Source organism: Diabrotica undecimpunctata, chromosome 2 (assembly GCF_040954645.1).
Source record: "Diabrotica undecimpunctata isolate CICGRU chromosome 2, icDiaUnde3, whole genome shotgun sequence".
Taxonomy (NCBI): domain Eukaryota; kingdom Metazoa; phylum Arthropoda; class Insecta; order Coleoptera; family Chrysomelidae; genus Diabrotica; species Diabrotica undecimpunctata.
Genome location: NC_092804.1, coordinates 58,259,222 through 58,280,564, shown reverse-complemented (window position 1 = coordinate 58,280,564; position 21,343 = coordinate 58,259,222). Strand labels below are relative to the sequence as shown.

Sequence of the window (21,343 nt, the reverse complement as noted above, 5' to 3'; positions counted from 1 at the left end):
TGTGTATGTATATATATTTTTCTCTTCTTTTTGTTAATTGTTGTACTGATTTCTCAACGTTAAATTTGTCTATTTTAGTCTATTCGATTGCAAATAATTCAAAAACTTTTTACTGCGCCTAATGAGATTAAAAGATAATGTAACTGGCTCTATGGCAAACTACCGAAGCCATATAAAAAAAAAACTATACACTTCCACTATTTATAATAATTCTTCTATTTTCAATGAAAAGTTTATTTAAGTAATAAAAGTTTATTTAAGCTGTTATTACTGTGGCACAGAATAAATAACAATCAGAATGCTCACTCTCAGATGCCGCCTTTGAAGTTTGTCAGCACGCGATCGTCATATTTTAAACGGAAACATAGACTCGGATTGAGAAATTTGTGACAAGCTACGACAGAACTGTAATTTAAATTTTTAGAGATTAATAATAGAGAAGTCTATTGAATATGAAAAACCAGCATACATGTGTTTTGTAGATTTAAAAAGTGATTTTGACAGAGTGAAGCGAAATGACATCTTAAATGTATTACAAGCTGAACAAATAGAATATCAGATAATAAGGACAATTAACGAAATTAACAAGAACAACAAGACCAGAGTTATAATGCCAACTGAGGAAACAGAATGCATATAACTAAAAGCAGGAATCCGCCAAGGAGACTCGCTCAGCCCATTGTTATTCAATATAGTGGTGAATCAAATAATTCACAAAGTAAGACAAGGACACGGATACCACATAGGAGCGCATAAAATCACGATGTTATGCCGATGATGCAGTACTAATTGCTGATAACGAAGATGACCTACAAAGGCAGCTTCATACCTTCAATATCACAGTAAACAAACTTAATATGAGAATATCAGTAGAAAAAACTAAATATATAGTGATCATGATCAGTAAAGAGCCGCGTCGATGCAAACTAGAAATAGACGGCAAAATTGTAAGATGCGCGTACTTATCTTGACAAGCAGAGTGGGCGTTCTGATTGTTTACTATTCTGTGACTGTGAGATAGGAACTTTTGTGTTGTCGGTTTTCAGCTATGAATCTGTCAAAATATGCCCGAGCTGAGCGAATGGACCTTATCTGCCAGCACAAACGCAAATTATAAAAGTTCGAAAGGCATATTAATAATTATTAATAAACTATAAATATGACAAAAATTTTTAATCTGTGTATTATTATTCTGTGTATATGTAAATTTAATATAAACATATTTGATAACTTTTTTGATAGAGCACAGTATAGCTTAAATTACAAATTTCGTGTTTTAGGGTAAGACTATTAGCAGTTTGCACTGTGGTCTTTGGTATTGCTATTATACTCAGCGGAAGCGTTAAGGAGTTTTGGCAACTAGTTCTTCTTCGTATGGTTATGGCGGCCGGAGAATCAGGATGTAATCCTTTAGCTACTGGTATACTTTCTGATATCTTCCCTGAAGAAAAAAGGGCTTTAGTAATGTCTGTTTTTAATTGGGGCATTTACGGAGGATATGGTAAGCTATTTAGAATATATATGTTTTAATTTATCTCATTGAAAATATTTTTTAGGCATTGCTTTTCCCGTTGGTCGATACGTTCCACCAATGAACACTTGGGGTTTAGGATGGAGAGTTACCTACTACGGTGCTGGAATAGTAGCGTTAATTTTGGCTGTATTGACTTGGTTTACACTAAAAGAACCCACACGTACGTCTATTGGGGAAGATGCAAATCAAAATGGAGATGTCAAGAAAATAACAATCTGGGATGTTATTGCAGATCCAAGAGTTATATTGTTATGTTTAGCAGCTTCTATTAGACATTGTGGAGGAATGTGTTTTGCATACAATTGCGATCTTTATTATCAAACTTATTTTCCAGATTATGACTTAGGTAAACATTCATTATTGTCAAGTTTTACTCATTGTATGATTACTTGAACAATTTGAAGTACCAAAAATTAATTTTTCTAAATTTTCATAAATGTTGTTTGACCTGTTTAAAAGTGTTTACTGATATTTATATTAAAAACAGGGAAATTATTTAGCAAAAATGCGTCATCCCAATTTTTTTGCTAATAATTGTTGGATTTGTAATCTGTATCCATTCACCATTTTAATTTATGGTTTTGAAGCTATATTCTTGTTACATCTTAATGTAATTTACTATTTTTATTGAGAATAAGCCATAATTTTACTTTAAACTCTAAACTAAACGTTTATTTTGGCGTTTCCATTTCCACTTCGGTAATCGTTCTCAAAATACAAAACATTAATAAATTAAACATTTTTTTTTAACTTTAATTAGAATAATTTTTTACCAAGTAACTTGTTATTCTTCGTCTAGTGCTGACTTCACTATTGAAGGTTGGTTATAACCATTGCAAACTTGTCTCTATCCTTTGATTTTCTTAAAAACCTTTGTGTGTTTAACAGGTCCAGTCGAGAATTTCAGCTAGGATATTTGTCATCTGCCAGGACCCCTTTTCCTTTAATTTTACCCTTTGTAATTAGAGGCAAAAACTCGTACTTATCATTTGTGAGTGTGCGTCCCAAATACGTTGTCTTTCTCCTTTTAATGGTGGACAAAAGTTCTTTGTCTCTTCTCATCAAGTCAGCTTTCTCATCAAGTAAACATTAACAGTCCAATCTTCGGCACCATAAAGAAGAATAATGTATGTATGTAATGTAATCTGTACCAAGTAATAACAAGAATATTAGTTTAATTTAGTAATGTGAAATCTAAACGTCAAAAGCTGTAATTTTTTTTATTTTTTACTGAAATTTCTTAATGTTTATCCCGATGGGATGTCCCATCAATTAAATAATGAATTATGTACACCTAGCAAATGATACTTATTGTTTAAAATTTAATCAATCATCATCATATAACGGGGGTCCTACGGCGATTGCCGCTTCCCGCATTTCAGCCTCCATCTTTTCCTATCTCCCCAATATCCCTCTTCTAAGCCTCTAGATTGCATTGTTTTTGTAATTTCTCTTCTCCAGGAATTTGGTGGTCTTCCCCTTTTCCTTCTTTCTGGCGGAACATACATTAAGGCTTTCTTTGGCCACCGCTCCTCCTCCATTCTCATCACGTGACCATACCATTGTAATTGTCTTCCTTGTATTCTATCTGAAAGAGTATCTCTAATTCCTGTACGGTTTCGTATTTCCTCATTCTTGATTCTTTCCATTCTCGATACTCGACATGACCTTCTAAGATAATCCATTTCCACAACGTCTACTTTATCTCGTTCATTCTTTGTCATCGTCCAACATTCGGCACCATATGTGGTAATTGGTTCTACAATTGCTTTGTATACGCGAAGTTTGGTATGCAATTTTATTTTATTAGACAACAGTAATGAATTCAGTATTCGGATGCATTTTTTCTCTTGGGTTATTCGGTTTTGTACATCTATCTTAACTCTGCCATCTGCTGATATGATGCTTCCTAGATATTTATACTGGTTGCAGCCTTTTATGACTGCGTTTTCAAGCCTCAGATCTGTGGTATTTCCTTCAATTTTTAAATATTCTGTTTTGCTTATGTTTACAGTAAGCCCCCATTTGGCATATTCTACTTGTAAACTGTAAAATTAAATCAATACTTGTTTAAAATTATGCATGGCATTCACGTACGGGGTTATGATAGAGAAACGATCTGGCATGTCTTTAGAATGGACATGGACACCTAAAGATAGAAATATTGGTCAAAAGTTTAACCTGAAGAATTGCAATGATGTTATTATGTATTGCCTAGTATAATACTGGTGTTGGATGGTGTCTGCAGATCAAACCTTATATGGGTTTAGTTTCGAGTAGGGACATATTGTTCCCTAAAAAAGGGGAATTAAATATGTAACATTCAATTCAAATCCACCCAATACATGGTAATAAGGTTATATAGCAAGAACTTTAAAGTTCACTGAGGATGCTTTAATAAGACCAAAAACGTTCGTTTAGAACAAATGCAACAATTGTAATCCGTTTGGATTTTTGATTTGAATTTAATTAAATATATTCAATTATAACAGAAGTTTTTACTTCAACGTAAAGTTCTTTAACTACTATGGTATACAGCCAACCTCCTTGAACTTTCCCACTTTAAGCTTATTAGTTATCTATTGAGATTGGTATTGTCAAATTATACACAGTGAATTTTTTGTAAAGTTTGTGTTGTTTCTTTTTAGGTTGGTGGTTGTTTGCTGTAACAATTGTAATAGGTTCCATTGGTGTCGTAGTAGGTGGAATAGTATCGGACAAAATTGTCGCTAAAATGGGCATCCGTTCAAGATGCGTAGTTTTGGCAATTAGTCAAATCGTAGCTACACCTTTTGCCTTTGGTAGTGTCTACTGTAGTCCGGTGGGAGCTATGATTACTCTAGGCATTTCCTACTTTTTCGGTAAGTAAATGAGACTTGAAACAATTAAATTAATTTTAATAATAAATAATTTTCAGCTGAAATGTGGTTTGGAATTCTTTTTGCCATGGTCGTAGAGATTGTTCCGTTGCATGTAAGATCAACAACTATCGGAGTATTCCTTTTTGTCATGAATAATATTGGAGGAAATCTTCCTATTGCCGTTGAACCTGTTTCTAAATCTATAGGATATAGGGAGAGTCTGTTCGTGTTCTACGTTGGAGCCTACGCGTTCAGTAAGTATCCAATATCTTCGCAACCTACAAAATATAAATCTTCTTGTCAACAACAATACTACATAACAAAACCAGAATCGATAACAATAATAATACTATCAATTTGTCTTAAAAAAATATTTATCCTTTTCTTACATTAACCGTCTTTCTAAGCAGAACAATTTTTGTCAAAAATTATCTCCCAATATGATATCAGTATTGCAAATACATCATCAAAAACAGAGAGCTTTACTGACCGGTTTTTTGTGATGGTTCATTATTTTCGGGTTGTTGTAGGACTTGTAGCACCGATAAGTATATAAAAATGGGAAGAGATAAAACCAATGACGAGGACGATTATCCTGTTAAGAAAGTGGAAAAATAGAGAACAGATCAAAGTCCAAAAGACAAATTAGACAAAAATTTTAAGTTTGATAAAAGTCGAAATTAATGATATGAAATAAAAATTGGGGTACTAGGAAAAGAAAAGAAAGACAACTGGGATACTAAAATCAGAGCATAAAAATAAAAAGAAAACATGAAAAATAAAAAAAAAACGGTGACGACAAAAAAATTAAATAATTTAGAACACTTTATGGAATTCATAGAAAAAGAACGAAAAAAAAAAAATCAATGTAGACATAGGCAAATTAGAAAATCTGCAATAAACAGTAAGCAAATTTATGGGAGAGTATCTGAATATCGAAATAAAAGCGATACCTACGTATTTAGAAGAGTTACAAAATAGCGATGTGAAAAAACATAATGCGGAACTAGTCAAATACACCAAAACACTACGTTCACTACTCACTGCACTACTACATTACCGGTACTGCACTTTTACTACAGTAGAGCAAGGAAAAGTAAACAGTGTAGTGTCTAGGGCACAGGAGACCAATACCCCGGAAATCCTGAAGAAGACATCAGAGAGAATGTCGAAAGCTTGGCACAATGAAAATCAACGCTGCTATCTTTTCTTCGAAATTCAATTCATTTCACCCGACGGAACTTAGACACAACAAATTCCCAACTTTTCAAAACCCACAATAACATCCACTTTTACAATATCCATCCATTATTATAGGACACCTTTGATTGACTTTCTCACCAAAAAGCTCAACACATTTCTGACAACAAAACTCAAATCCAGAAACGCAAACTGGACCAACTTATCAGAGAGCAAAATTCACATCCCCTTTTGAATCAACAACCTTCTACTGTTGTATGCAATTTCTCAGACATTCACATATCCGATTCAGCTAGCAAAGCTTTGTAAAAAGGCTTCAATTTTTCTGTCACTCCTCTTTCCATCCCAACTGAGAAAATTATTTGTCAAACTGAAGAAGCTATTTCTCATCTTTCTTTCGACCAAGCCGAAGTTGCCAGACAAGACGTCAGCAGAATTCTCCGTACTTCCTAACCCCCACCGTCAAATATTAGCCTTTTAGAAAGACGTGCTCTCAAAGAACTTTATAAGAACCCTGCCATTGTAATCCTTTCGGCTGCGGAAAAGGTAATACCACCGTCATTCTCAACTCTTCTAATTATTTCGACAAGAGGTTCGAACTTATCAATTACACAGAATACAAACGCGCCCCAAACTATTCCACCATCTATCTGGAAAAAACGACCAAATTCATCATAAATAAATCCACTATACTTCTAGAAAAAAATCTCTTCTACGATGACGCTAAAAGACTGCCAGCAGCATGACGATCACTGCATCAGCGACCCCCTACGCCAACCGATCCTGCTCAGACCGTTCCCGCGCATACTAAGGGTATAAAAGCAGATACAAAGTATCGGTCTTCACTCGACTCGACAATAAGAAGGACGCAGATTGAGACCTCAGTGCAGTTTGACGCTTCTCGTATTTATGGAGAACAAGATACTGGAGAGGAGTAGGAGGATTAAGACCCCAAACTCAAACGGAACCATATCCCTCTTGATAAGGACTCTAAAATGAATGCCAGAACGTCGTAGACGTTTTAATAGAACTTAGTTATTTTCATTTACCTGACCAGGGAAATTTATGTAAGCCAAATATTATGGCATAGGAGCACAAATTTGTCAAACTTTTCACGTCTGAATCGGAATTAATAGAACGATAAAACTATTATTTCGGTATCTCTACCTCGTCAGTCGTTCGAGCTTATTCAGATTCAAAACGAGAATTTTAACTAATGTCCCAAAATCTTTCCAATTTCAGTGGTTCGTGGAGAGAGGTGTCATCTACTTTGACGGCGTGGTATAAGAACGATTTAGTAAAATAGTGCGCTGTTCCTTTGGGCTATCGTTGGCACATTTCGATAGTCCTAAGGATCAGAGAACTATCTTACTAAATTATTTTCTTGCCTCGCTTTCGAAGTAGATAGCACCTTTGTGCGTGAACTAGTAAAAGTGGGAAGATTTTAGGGACATTAGTTGGACTTTTCGGTTTGAATCTGAATCAGCGAAAATGACTTAGAGATACCGAAATAACAGTTATATCGTTCCGATTCAGACGTGAAAGGTTAGACTAATTTGTGCTCCCGCGCCATAATATTTGGCTTATATATATGTATATATATATATATATATATATATATATATATATATATATATATTCTCCTGGAAGAAGGAATACATGACAGTCAGTCTGGATTCAGATATGGTCTAGAAAATAGAGATGGGTTACTTACTTTTAGTGTGATATCTCAAAGTTGCATGGATATGAAGTGGATGTGCATATTTGTTACGTTGATTTTTTAAATACTCAATAAAACAGACAATTATGAAGAAGGGTGAATTTCAAAACAACTAGTGAAGATTAAATTGTATCTTTTTCTTCTCTTCTTAGGGGCCGGTATTCCTCCTTTGCTCGTCTTATACACTGATGTATTCATCCTGCTTGATGTGTCTTAAGCTATGCTCTATTTTTATTACATGCTACCTTTTGGCATTCTTTGTCAATTATTCGGTTTTGTTAACTGGTTTGGTTTTCCCCAATATTCATGTTGCCTTCTCAATTAATACGTTTCTACATTTTGTTCACAATTCCTTTACATTTTCCACCGCTTTTAGGCACTCCATTCCCTAATCCAATTGTCTTCTATACTCTCTCGCAACGATTGCAATGCACAGATTACCCAAATAATTCTGTCTTACGGTTCCTCCAATAACCATGTTTTTGCTGCTTGCAAAATTTATAAGTCTGAACCCGTTAAGTACCGTTTGACTCTTCATCTAAGCTTTTATGTCCTATAGTTGGCTGTAAAAATGGCTTTTTTGCAATAAGGTCTCAGAATCCAAGGTGTTACAGAATCTATCTTTTTCATCGTCTTTCTTTCCGTCTCCTTTCCAGTCCGTCGCATCTATTAAATCGTCATTACATCGGCTTTCATTTTACCTAGTTCTTGTGTCAGCAAACAAAGAACGCCTGAGGCGTAGAAGGTTTGTACGTTCCATGTGCAAATCCTTAATCGTTATCGTTTTGTTGTTTTCTAGGTCGTCGTAAATTTAACAGTTCGGCTTTTCCTCTTTTTTGCTTTCTTAACAATAAATTTTTTAAGCGAAGGATCGCTAACCTTTTGCCCAACCTTCTAGTCTTTGAAAGATTATTCTCGGCTATCGTTAGCACTGAACCTGCTTTCCACTGGGCTTGAATATCAAAATCTTCAATAGGGTTGCCCAGGTTAGCGGAGTTCACCACGAGTTAGAATTGAGAAGCTAACAGGATGTAGCGTCATATTTTGCACATCAGTACCCTAGTTTACCCCCAAGGCTTTCTGATGTATCAAAAAGAATTTATCATGTTTACTAAGTGTTTTGTTTTGGAATCATTTAATTAACTGGGTATTGAATTTAGCGGCACAACCATAGCGTTATGTTCCATAACTTCAAACAAACTTAAGGATATGTTTGTATAGGATTAACCTGTAATGGATAAAATATAATAGATAAGCAATTTCTTGTTACTTATTTTCATGTACTCTTTTGATGTAAACCTTACGTTGAGGGTGTTTGGCTGAGAAGTCAATAGGAATTTCGAAGTATTTTAGAATTATTATTTTTCAACATAGTTTTTTGATAAATATTTAAATTTTTAGGTTCAATTATGTTCCTTCTCACGACGTTCCTTATGGAAGGACCAAAGAAACCGGAACTCAGTCCACCAAAGAATTTAACTGGACACGACAACGTGGTATTCACGGGGGACGACGTACATATTCCCACAATTACGTCGTTAGTGAGAAACACCAAAGCTATGGAAAGAGAGAACCACCGACTTTAGTCATATATATTACTAAAATATTGATGTTTTTTATAAATATTAAGTTAAAAAATTTGGTATAAGAAGTATGCCATCAGGTAATTTTAATAAGAACTCTAATTGCATTTTAGACTGCAGCGTATACTTTCTTCAATCAAATTGAGTACAGATAAACGTTTTTGGATATAATTTCATTTGACTTTCAAAAATTGTTAGATAATTTTAAAGTAATAGACGTAAATATCTTCGATAAAGAAATCTATACAAACAATCTTTTAAACGAATTGCTCCGAATTGTACAAAATAAATTTATGTTTATATATGCAGGATGTCCACAAACGCTCTTCACAAAAGAAAATCTCAAATTATGGAACTTATTTTATGAAAATTTTAGATTATAGCAAAGCAAGTCACATAGCCGTATTGTCCAAGACAAACAATTTTATGTATTACAAGTATGTCCAAATATATTTTTTAATGCCAAAAAGCCATAAAGTTTTAAAATGCGCGCACCGTTATGCGCCAAACGTCTTGAACCGTATATTGCCCTAATTTATTTCTTATGTAGTTTCTTATTTATTTTCTATTTTTGATTGCGCATTCATATTTATATTAATATAAGTACATACTGCCATTTTTTTAAAACCAGTTTACTGCTGAAACTAGTCTCTTCGAGTTATTCTTCATTGACCTCGAGTGATAAATATTTTTAAGTTTTTTTTATATATATATATATAATAACGGATTTATTACGGCTGTCGCCGCTTCTCCGCCCCCAATTTCCATCTTTTTCTGTCATATGCAGTTGCCTCTTCTAAGTCTCTTGCCGCCATTGCTTCATCAATATCGTTGCGCCAACTTCTCCGTGGTCGTCCTCTCTTTCTTCTTTCAGGAGGGATCCATTCCAGTACTCTCCTAGGCCATCTGTACTCTGGCATTCTTTTAACATGTCCGAACCAGATTAATTGTTTTCTTTCTATGTCATCATTGATATTTCTCTCCATTTTCATTTCGTTTCTTATTTGTTCGTTTCTAACTCTCTCCAGTTTCGATCTACCGCAGCTTCGTCTCAGTTTTTTTTGACATTTGCAATTAAAAATACACGAGACTCCCAGTGATAAACAGACATTTTTTCGAGCAAGATTCTGCAGTACAACTAGGGGACAAGTCTTCCAAAGGCGGTTAGAACACATATAATTTTTTGGCCAATAATAACTTTTTTGTTTCTGATACAAAACTTTCCGGGATTCAAATATTTACTAATTTATTTAAACAGTTTGGGTATAAACTATATAAATTGCTCTTAAAATATGTAGTGAAATTAAACCTGTAGTTGGAGGTAAGCCTTCAATCAAATTACGTTTCTGCGTGCGTATTCTGCTCGAACCTTAAATCCTTAAAAGTTGTACATGATGTCGAATGATCTAATACTTTTACTAAAAATTCTTCTTCTCTTTTTAAATCTTTGTCAATAGATTCTTGTGATAAATATATTTTTTTATTTATTTAGCTTCGACAACTAAGGTTATTGACTCGGAAAAATATTAGTGTATTTGAGGAACTGTAGCACTGGGTGTATTCACTTGGATAGTTTAGAATGTCTGGTTTACGGTAAGGTCACAATTGAACTGTTAACATGTTGGGCGTTCATCGGTGGACAAGTAGCCATGTGTCAATATTGTATGGCAGATTCGTAGTCTTCATATTATCCGTGATTTGTTACAAGTGAGGTTAGTAAGACTTGACCGGGTAATTTTAGGTTGAATTCTGCGTAGGGCTATATCACAGCTAGGATTGATTTTTCAAACTTGTCTTTAAGGTCTTTACTTAGTTGGGCGTTGTTTGGTTCATTGATGAAATAAGCGCTTCTTTAGTATGTCGATCAGCAGTTTCGTTACCGACAAGGACAATGTGCGAGAGTGAGACTTTTGTTTCTTGAGCCTGAAAATAGTGGTATATGTCGTTTATATATATATATATATATATATATATATATATATATATATATATATATATATATTTATATATATATATATAATGTATATAATGGCTATACATCCCAGCGTAAGGTTAAACCGCGAATGCTTTCTAGATCCTATTCCTTGGGTGGATCTGTCCCTTTTGTTTATATTATCTTCTTAACGATATCTTAATTTGTTCCTGTCTCTAGTTTTTCCTCTCCATTCTCTGACTCCTGCTCTTTGGACTTTGGAGGTCTTCTTTAACTTCTTGCACTTTGATCTTGGCCTTTTCCTTCTCTTTCATCCTCCTCGATTCTATAATTGCGTATGTCACTGCTTTATCTCCAGCTCTCCAAATGTGACCTAACCATCTAACTCTGCATTGCTTTATTTTAGTCACGATGTCTTCCTTAAGTTCTTCCTTATTATCTGTATTTGTTCTGCTTTTATATTCATTTTGCTATGTTCTGATTGGTCCCGGTATAGTTCTCAAAATCTTTCTCTCCGCTTTTCTTAAGTCTTCTTCATCTTTTTTTGCCATCGTCATTGTTTCTCCTGCATATAATAATATTGGCCTAATGTTATAAATGTTCATCTTAGTTTTCTTAGCCAGTGTTTTGCTTTTAAGTAATCTTTTGTTTGAAAAATAAGCTTTATTCGCTGCTAATATTTTTTCTTTTATTTCGGACTTCCTTTCTCAAGTTTTGCTTATTGTAACTCCTAGGTATTTGTATTATTCTATTTCTTCAAACTCAGATCTTCCTATTTTGATTTTTTTTTTCATTGCCGTTTTCTCTAATCTTAATAGTTTTGTCTTTTCTTGATTTAAACTTAGGCTCATTCCCTTTCTCTTTTATTTATTCTAGCATTTCTTTCATTATTTTCTTGTTTTTTGCAATAATAGCAATATCGTCTTCATATGCTATTATTTGACCACCTCTTGTTCTTAGATTTTCCTTATTTCTATTTCGTAGTACATATTCTAAGGCTAGATTAAATAGCGTTGTTGATAAAGCATCTCCTTGTTTCATTCCTTTATTTATACTGAATTCCTCTGTCGCTCCTCTTTGTGTCTTTATGCTAATTTTTGTAGTTCTCATTGTCATTTCTATTAATTTTCTGAGTTTATGTCGAATTTTTAATTTTTTAAGTGCTATCATTATTCCTTTCCTTTTAATTGAATCAAATGCCTGTTTGAAGTCTATTAATAACATTTCCAATTCTAATTTATATTCGTTTGCTTTTTTCATTATCTATTTTATTGTGTTGTATATCTATTGTAGATCTTCCTTCTGTGCATCCCCATTGGTACTGTCCCATTGTCTTCTTTGGGGTCTTTGATAACCTCCTTTTTTTAATTGATGTCAATATTTTATATGTTGTATTTAGTAACAGTATTTCTCTATAATTTTCACAAATTTGTTGGTCTTCCTTTTTATGTATTGTTCTGATCTGCCTGTCGTATTATTGCTTTTTTGTATTAGTTCCTCCAATTCCTCTTATGTTGGTTCTTTTAAAATTTCGATGTCTACTTTATCTACTTCGTCCGCTTCTTCTTCGTGCACCGTTTCCTCCTCGTTATTCATTTCTTCTCCTGTTCTTTCCTCCGTCAAAGGCTCTCTGTAGTAATCCCTTCATACTTGCTTTTATTCTTTATCCTCTATTTTCAATGTTTTCTCTTTATTTTTATTCCGTTTATTTTACCTTTGTATTTTTTTTTGTTCTTTAATCTTTTTGTAAAAAATTTTCGTATTTCTTTTCGTTCTTTCCTGCTCTATTTCCTGCTTTTTTGTCGACCCATCTTCTTTTATTTTACCTTATCGCTTTCTTAGCATTCTTTATTAATTTTTCATATTTTCTCTGTCTTCCTCTTTATCTTTTCTTAACCATTTAAGTCTGGCCAGCAGGGAATGTAGGGAAATACTACATTCTTGGTTATACCATCCGTTTTTTTGTTTTATCCTAACTTTTACCTACCTGCATCCTTCTACCTTCTTCTATTGATTTCTGATCGTCTCCCATTCTGTGTTTATGTGTTCTGCTTTATATTTCTCTTTTATTTGAACTGTTACTGCCTCTTTCTTACTTCTTCATTGGTTATTTTATTGACATTCCACTTTTTATGTTGGTTGTTCTGTTTTATTTTAATTTTAACTTTTTTTCTTATAGTGGCCTTGACCATACTCGTATATACTCTGATATAATATTATAAGTCAATATTGATTTTATTGAGAATATGGAGGAAAGGAAATCGCTGCAAATTACTACATATTTAAATGAGGTGGAAATGAATTTAAAGGCTTGGAGGATGCTAAACAGCTCTCCTGTGGTAATGCTGTATGATGAAGGCAACCGAGTGGAACTTATAGGATCTCTTACAGTAGAATATCCGCATCCTAAATCCGCAAGAATTTTTGGAAGCATCAGTGTAAAGCACTAAACCAAAAGGTCTTTCGTCTAGTATTTCCACAAAGGCTTCGTTTATAAGAGTAGTAGCCTAGTAGGTGTGTCATATTTGTTGTAAGTTGTGAGAGAGGTGTTAAATAAAGGAAGGTGTTCGGTGCAGGGAGGGATGACTGAAAAACGGATGGGCAGGGTGAGAGATGGGTGAGGTGCGAGAGAGGTTGCTAATGGATTTATCAGGTACAAAGGTAGTAAGATGGTCAATGGGGTTAAAAAATCTAAAAATTAAAAATAAAAGAAACTATAACCAAAAATATAGTATTTAAAATAATATTCCCACTTTATTGTTGTAGTCAGAACCTGTCTAATAATGCAATGCAGGTAAAACTTTGCAGTTCTGTTCTTCATAATGTAATGCTATGTACTACTACTGTAACGGTATGTCTCTGATACTACCCGCCGATTCAGCTCGGATCCAAAAGGTCTAATGAAAATGTCAAATGCCAACATCAATATCATCATCAGCCATTTTGAGTACACTGCTGGACATAGGCCTCCCGTAAAATAATTTCAATGCGTTCGATCTTGAGCACCCTGAATCCAGTTGTGCTGAGTGCGCTTGATGTCATCTGACCACCTTGTTGGAGGAAGTCCTCGATTACGATAAGCATCGTGTCTAGGTCTCCACTCCAGAATTTTCTTCGTCCACCTTCCATCTTTTAGTCTGGCAACATTCCCCGCCCAGTTCCATTTCAATGTTGTAATCCTTTGAACTGCGTCAGTAACACCAGTTTTTCTCCTAATTATTGTATTTGATACTCTGTCTCTGAGGGATATATTCAACATTTACCTCTCCATCGCTCTCTGTCCCACTTGTATTTTATTGATTACTTTTTGCTCCATACGTTAGAACTGGGAGTACACATTGATAAAAGACCTTCCGTTTCAAGCACATGGGAATATCTGATCTGAAATGTCAACATAATAGATTTAAAAAATATCAAAAGTATAATAAATATAAAAAGCTAATACAATAACGTCAGTATCGGAAGACAGTTAGTAAATATTGATATATTTCATTTTTAAAGCATCGTCTATCATCAGCCTAAGCTTAGCATCGGCTTCCTCAATATCAGGTCGTTGCAAATTATCTAAATTTTTGTTGCGCGCATTTAAAACTGCTTATATCATTAAAGAATGTATTTAAACATATTTATAACACATAAAATAGCCCTGGCCTCTAGGCTATATATTTATTAATTGGAATGTATCCAATCATTTGGCATAAATACGATATTTGTTATTTTTTTTGTCTTTCAAAATGAAATAAATAAAACAAATACTATTTGTTTTATTTTCCATATTTATCTTCTACAAATAAAAATGAATTCGTTAGTCAATAGAAACGTATGCATTGTTACATGAAAACTACATATCGATTTTTCTCGAAAATAGTGCGACCTGGAAACTATAAATAGAAGCATCATTTTTTTTTTATAAAATAATTAAAATTTATTAAATGTGTTAAAATAATACAATTTTAAAAGACAAAAAGTTAGGAATAAAAATATCCAATATCTACGTCTCCTAAGCGAGCCGTTTATGACTGCAATTAAAAAACGTATTCACGTCAAATTGGGTATATTTCACTAAATAAATATATAGAAAACTTTAACGTAAGAAACAACCGTTTCGAAGATATTTGAGTTAACCTATTTTTAAGGCATATTTTTTAACAGGTCTAGCTACCTCAGAAAGCATTTTTGGATAAGGTGATTTACGTCAAGTCGACGTAAAATGAGTTCGATAAGTCGTAGTTTTCTTTTGTGAAGAGTGTTTGTGACGCCCTTTATAACTGCTAAGCAGTGCATTTAATGAATAATGCAACTGATGGTAAACAGAAACTATATTGAGACTAGCAAATTCTAAGAAGCAATAAAAATGCAGTACCAAAACAAATCATATTAAATTGCCAAATGTTTATTTGTGAGTCATTATCAACACATAAATTTTAAAAAATTGCTTAATACCTCATATTTTAGAACGTACGTTCCAATAAACGGTCTCTACATACCTATACATTATTTTGAAAGTAAAGAAAACTTTGTCTCACAAATTATCTCACAAATATTAAAGTACTTATCTACTATAACTTGTGTATCTCTTTCTTATTTTAAGTCTGTGTTTAAATAAAGCAGCAAATAAACATTAGCTCAACAATTTGTAAATATATTTTTTATAAAAATATACTGTGATCAAGAATGTTATTAATAATTATTATTATGTTTTAAATTAAAAATATATTCCTCCAAAATGTTTTTGGTTTTATTAAGTTATTATTTTAATTTATTTATCTGATACACCTTTTAGGTTCTAAATGGTCAGATATATTATTATACAAATAATATATATATATATATATATATATATATATATATATATATATAAGTAAAAGATAAAATATATATATATATATATATATATATATATATATATATACAAGAATTACTGGATATTAGTGACTGTCAATATAAACAAACAACACAGTTTATTAGGGTTGCAGTAGAAAATTGGCCGGGATGTTAATGAAACACTCTTATGACTTTTTGTCTAGCTTTCGGAATGGTTTTATTCCCTTTTCAAGACATAGTCGAGATTATTTATAAAAGCATAGACACTCAACATTAATAACACACACATAAAATATAAAATAGTGGACAAAATACATTTTAAAATTCTTTAAAACTTAGGTACAGATAGTAAAAATTTTGTTTGTCATCTTTTACTGGTGTGTTTTAACTCTATATATATATATATATATATATATATATATATATATATATATATATATACAAAACCACAAGTTTATTAAGGCTGTAGTCAGAAGGTTGGACGAGATGTTAGAGAAACACTCTTTTGACTTTTTGTCGAGCTTTCGGAATGATTTTATTCCTTTTTCAAGACATAGTCATTGAGATTATTTAAAATAAACTTTGACAATCAACATTAATAACACAAATATAAAATATAATAAAGGACAATACATTCTAAAAATTTTGGTCAGGATAGTAAAACTTAGTTTATTTCATGATAATTTTGATAGCACTATCAAGTGCTTATCACTAAAATTAATTTTTGTAATGTAGTTCTGTAAAAGTTCTTTGAGAACTCTTTTAAGGTTTCGGCGTCAGTAGTGACAGCTGAATAGTGGCTCACCCCACTGACGCCGACAGATACGACACATTAAAATAAACAGTTCACCTTTGTTGCAGTCTCCTCTCTTTCTCTTTCTTTTCTTTGTGTTTAATGGTTTCTGTCACAAAACCAATGATCAAGTCAAAAATTCTTTTGTTTTCAATTGCTTTATTCATTAGTTCATATGGCTCACCTAGAGGTGACCCCAGGCCCAGCTGCAGCAATGTTCGCCCTACATTGTATGCAGGGCATACCAATACCATATCATGCACGTCATCCACCACTCCACACTCGGGACACAGATCGTTCTCGATCTTTTTTATTCTATATGTATAAGACCGGAAAGATCCATGCCTTGTCATAAATTGGTTGAAATAGTAGTTGACACGTCTGTGTTTACACTCATACCACCTTGCTACATCTGGGGAAAGGTGGCCACATCTCCAAACTCCTTTTTCTTTCTTGTGTTCCTGAATCTAAAGCTCTGTTGCCCCTTTAGTGCATCCAAACCCTCTCATTAGCCAGGATATGCACCAGCACAGCACCGGCTACTACTTGTAAGGCAATGGTTGATACGGTCCAGTACGTGCTGCATACCCTGATCAATGGTTTACTCTATGTCGTAAGAAGCGTGTTTTTATATTTTGCTGTGTTGAGGATCTCATATCACACTGGGGCCCCATATAGTAAGATGGACATGATTGATTGTAGGATAAATGATCTTTTGTGTGACCCGGTGCTTCCTATATTCGGCATTATCTTATTAAGGGTCGAGGTCCTCTCTTCCGCCTTCCGCAGGCCTCTTGTATATGGTGCCTGAATGTTATTTTGTCGTTTAATATGATTTCCAAGTATTTTACGGTCTTCTGGGGTATTAGGTTGGAGCCTCTGAACTGAAAATTTACATTTTTTCGGCCCCGTGGTCCCCTCAAGATGATAACTTCTGTCTTTTCTACTGCAAGTTTTAGGTTATTTCTCTCTATCCGTCTCGCAGTTTTTTCTATTGCTTTATTTACTTTGTTTATAATGCCCAAATTCATATCTTCGACAAGTAGGGCTAGGTCGTCTGCATATGCAATAGCCCTCACTCCTTGTGTTTTGTTTACTTCTAGTACCCCGTTGTATAAAATATTCCAGTGTGGCTCCCAGGACTGACCCTTGGGTACTCCAGCAGTCATTTTCATCTTATTTTTCTTCGATATGCATACGCTTCTTTGCGATAGGTAGTCCTTTATTATATTGGACACATATTTCAGGGTCCCAAGTTCGACAATCTTGTCTACGATGAGACCCCAGTTTGCTGAATTAGGGTTGTACTTAGAGAAAAATAAAGCATATTCTATCGATACTACACATTTAATAAGGAGAGAATATTTACAAAACAACTATTACTAATTAAAGAGTTTGTTTACCATATTGTTCATTACTTATAAAGGTGTTTTTGGGGGGCGCGAATATAGACAGCGAAAACTAATGCAATTTCACTGTTTTTTTGAGACGAGTCGTCAGAGATTTGGTCCCTAAAAATCATTCGACAAAGTTGAATTTTTCCGAGAATATCAATTTTCGGACTCCAAAAAAAAAGATGCAAAATAATATACCACTTTTATCCCCGGGCTTTCCCCTAAACCCCCCTCGTAGGGGGATTAAAACAAAAAAAAATCGATGTACCAAGAATGTGTACGCCATAGAAAGAAATATTTCAAATAAAAAATGTAACTGAGATTATTTTAAACAAAAAAGTTCATTAGGACGTTTTGTGTAGACTGAACTGTTCCCTCAGAAATAAAGCTAGAAGCGACCGGCGAATTTGAATGTCAGTTACGATCGCGAAATCAATGTTAATAAATAAATAGATAAAATAAAATAAAATTTGTATCAACTCGACTGTAAAATTCGATATCTTTTAACCAGAGTGTCCTATCGTCAAAAATACATTTTAAAGGTGAAAATATAGTTTTCGTTTACAATTTTTGTAGTTCGCCGCAAATGAAGTCAGTTTCCCTAAATCTGTCAATATCAATAAAATTTATCACTTTCATTGACTGGTCGTAGTGAAATTTCCATTATTAGATACAAATCTTCAAAACCTAAAACATGAAATTTCCATCTTAAGTTTAGACAACAAATATGAGGCATTTGAAATATGACTAAGAAAGGCAGAATTTAAACTTATACATTACACACGATCGCACGTCATGGGAAATACCTCCAAGAAGACGGTTTTGAATTCAGTGAAAAACAGAAGTTGGGTATTTTTGAAAAACGGTAATTAAAAAAGAGCAGTTGTAAATGTTTTAGTTCGTTTGTAATGTTAAAGTTTAAATTTAACGTTTTTTAAGCATATTTCAAATGCCTCACATTTTTGCCAAAACTCAAAACTAAAATTTCATGCTATAGGTTTTGAAGATTAGACTTTAGTAATGGCAACTCCATAGTGGCCGGTCAACGAAAGTAATAAATTGTATTGATCTCATAAGCTCATTTGCAGCAAAATACAAAAATTGCATATTAAGCTTAATCTTTATAATACATCTTGATTTTGTCGATAAGACACTCTGATTAAAAGATATCGAATTTTTATCGTCGCGCTGATACTCATTTTATTAAATATTAGTTTCGCGCTTGTAACTGATATTCAAATCATCGATCACTTTAAGCGTTGTTTCTGAGAGAACGGTTCATTCTATACAAAAAGAACTACTTTACATTATTGTTCGAAATTATCTCAGCTACATTTTTTAGTTAAAATATTTTCTTCTGCGGTGTACAGTTTCTTGGTAAATCGATTTTTTTGCGTTTTTACACCCCTACAAGGGGTTTTAGTAAAGGGTAAAAGTAGTAACCTTTTTTGCATCTTTCGTGGGGTCCCAAAATTGATATTCTCGGAAAAATTCAGCTTTTTCGTATAATTTTTAGAGGTTCAGTGACATTTTCGTCTCGACTGAACGACTGGACTAATGCTAAATACATCAGCTTCAACTTCAGCATCATAATTATTCTCAGATGAACTGTCAATCAACTCTAACAAGAACTTGTCGTCATTGTCTGTAAACGAGATACTACTTATATTACATAATATTCTGAAATATATCTGTGGATATACTAACTTTAATATATATTATTTTTCATGACAACCCTAATCCATTCATATCTTCAAGAATTGATCTAAAACTTTTCCAGTATTTTAGTTTATTTGTTAGTATTCGATTACACTCCTTTCTAATGATCATGTCATTCATGGTAAGTATTTTGGGTGAATGATCTGAATTCATATTCCGTCCATCTTTAATATATATATATATATATATATATATATATATATATATATATATATATATATATATATATATGTATGTTATATATATATATATATATATATATATATATATATATATATAATTGTATGAAATATTTTTAATATTGAAGAAATCAAGTAAGTCTCGTATTTGGTTTTTATCTGTTGGCCAAATAAGTCAATCCACCTGTTGATATTGCTTCTGATGTCAAATTCTGAGATTCTTGCCTGTTAGTTGGAATTTCTTGAATCAGCAACACCGGATTTGTTGATGTATAAGATATTGAAATACTTGTTGAAGGTAACACAGATCCAACATCCTGAATACCTAAATTTACTCGTTTGGTTTTATTTATAAATGTCTGCATATTTTCTACACTTTCTGAATTGGATGACGGTTCTGATTCTGATTAGAACTCATACTGGAATGATTCATTGCTCTCTGAGCTCTCGAACGGTTCCCTGTCGTCTTTATTTGACATTTCTCTAAAAGTGTCTGCTTATTTTTGTAACTGTTGATTTGTGAGTTAACCTTTACAAGGAATCATTCTGAAATAATATCACATAAGTACAAAATAAAAACTTGAAAGTAATATTTGGCACTTACATTATTATTATAATTTTGAAGATAAATGCATAAAAGCGCAAGATTAAAGTATCATGTCTTAGGTACCGAATTGCAACAAAAAACAAGCTTTTACACCACAACAGAAGCAATTAAGACTTATTTTTGCTTTAAACCGTCAGGTACAAAATCAAGATTTTTGGGACAGGGTAATATTTACAGATGATATAATTTTCAATCTTCTAAAAATGGCAAAATTGGGGTGTATAGACCAGATAATAATAGATTTTATTCTCTATATGGTGATAGATATCGAGCAGCCGGTCATTTTAGCGCCAGTGTATGGGGATGGATTTCATCTAGAGGAATGGGAATGGTATGGCGTATTAATGGCAGGTTTACTGGGCAGACTTATCTGAATATTCTAGAAAACATCATGTTTCCCAGTGTAGAATAGTTTTATCCAGAAAATAATTTTATCCTCCAACAAAATAAATGTCCTGTTCACACTGCAAATATTTGAAACCAGAATAACAACATCGAAACCTTACCATGGCCCAGCTACAGTCCAGATTTAAACCTAATCGAGAATGTGTGAGGGGTTATTATAAACCGGTTTTATCGGCGTAATATTATACCCCAAAGTGCTGAAGAGCTGTGGCACATAGTTCCTTTCACGTAGACTCACTGGTATCAATGCTGATGGAGATATTACAAAATATTAATTTTATTTTTACATGCCTAAATTTAGTATAATTTTGGTATTCCAGACTCTCGCTTTCTTTCGAGAGTTTCTTGTTCCCTTAATTTTTTATTAATAGAAAAACTGTGGTTCTGCTTACGTTAAAATGTTTTGCTGCATCTGATATTGACCAGTTATCTTTTAATTTGGTTACAATTCTTGCTTTAATATATTGTTGAGTTAAGTCGTTTGTTTTATTCCTTAATAATAATAAAAATAATAACAACAACCCTATTTTATGTAAAAACTATCATTTTTATACTCTTTAAAAAATGCAAGAATTCAAAATAATTTTAAAA

General features: G+C 33.1%; 1 protein-coding gene across 3 annotated transcripts in view; it reads left to right on the top strand.

The window, feature by feature from the left end:
• LOC140434602 (probable sulfoacetate transporter SauU) overlaps positions 1-15,562 on the top strand; it is a 190,918-nt gene extending 175,356 nt beyond the window's left edge. For all 3 annotated transcript variants that reach the window (XM_072522985.1, XM_072522984.1, XM_072522983.1), the window contains exons 4-8: positions 1,281-1,501; positions 1,557-1,880; positions 4,183-4,395; positions 4,452-4,649; positions 8,717-15,562. In XM_072522985.1, coding sequence (XP_072379086.1) covers positions 1,281-1,501; positions 1,557-1,880; positions 4,183-4,395; positions 4,452-4,649; positions 8,717-8,901 — 1,141 coding nt within the window. In that variant the 3' untranslated portion in view covers positions 8,902-15,562. The remainder of the gene's footprint in view (positions 1-1,280; positions 1,502-1,556; positions 1,881-4,182; positions 4,396-4,451; positions 4,650-8,716) is intronic.
• The last annotated feature ends 5,781 nt before the right edge of the window (positions 15,563-21,343 follow it).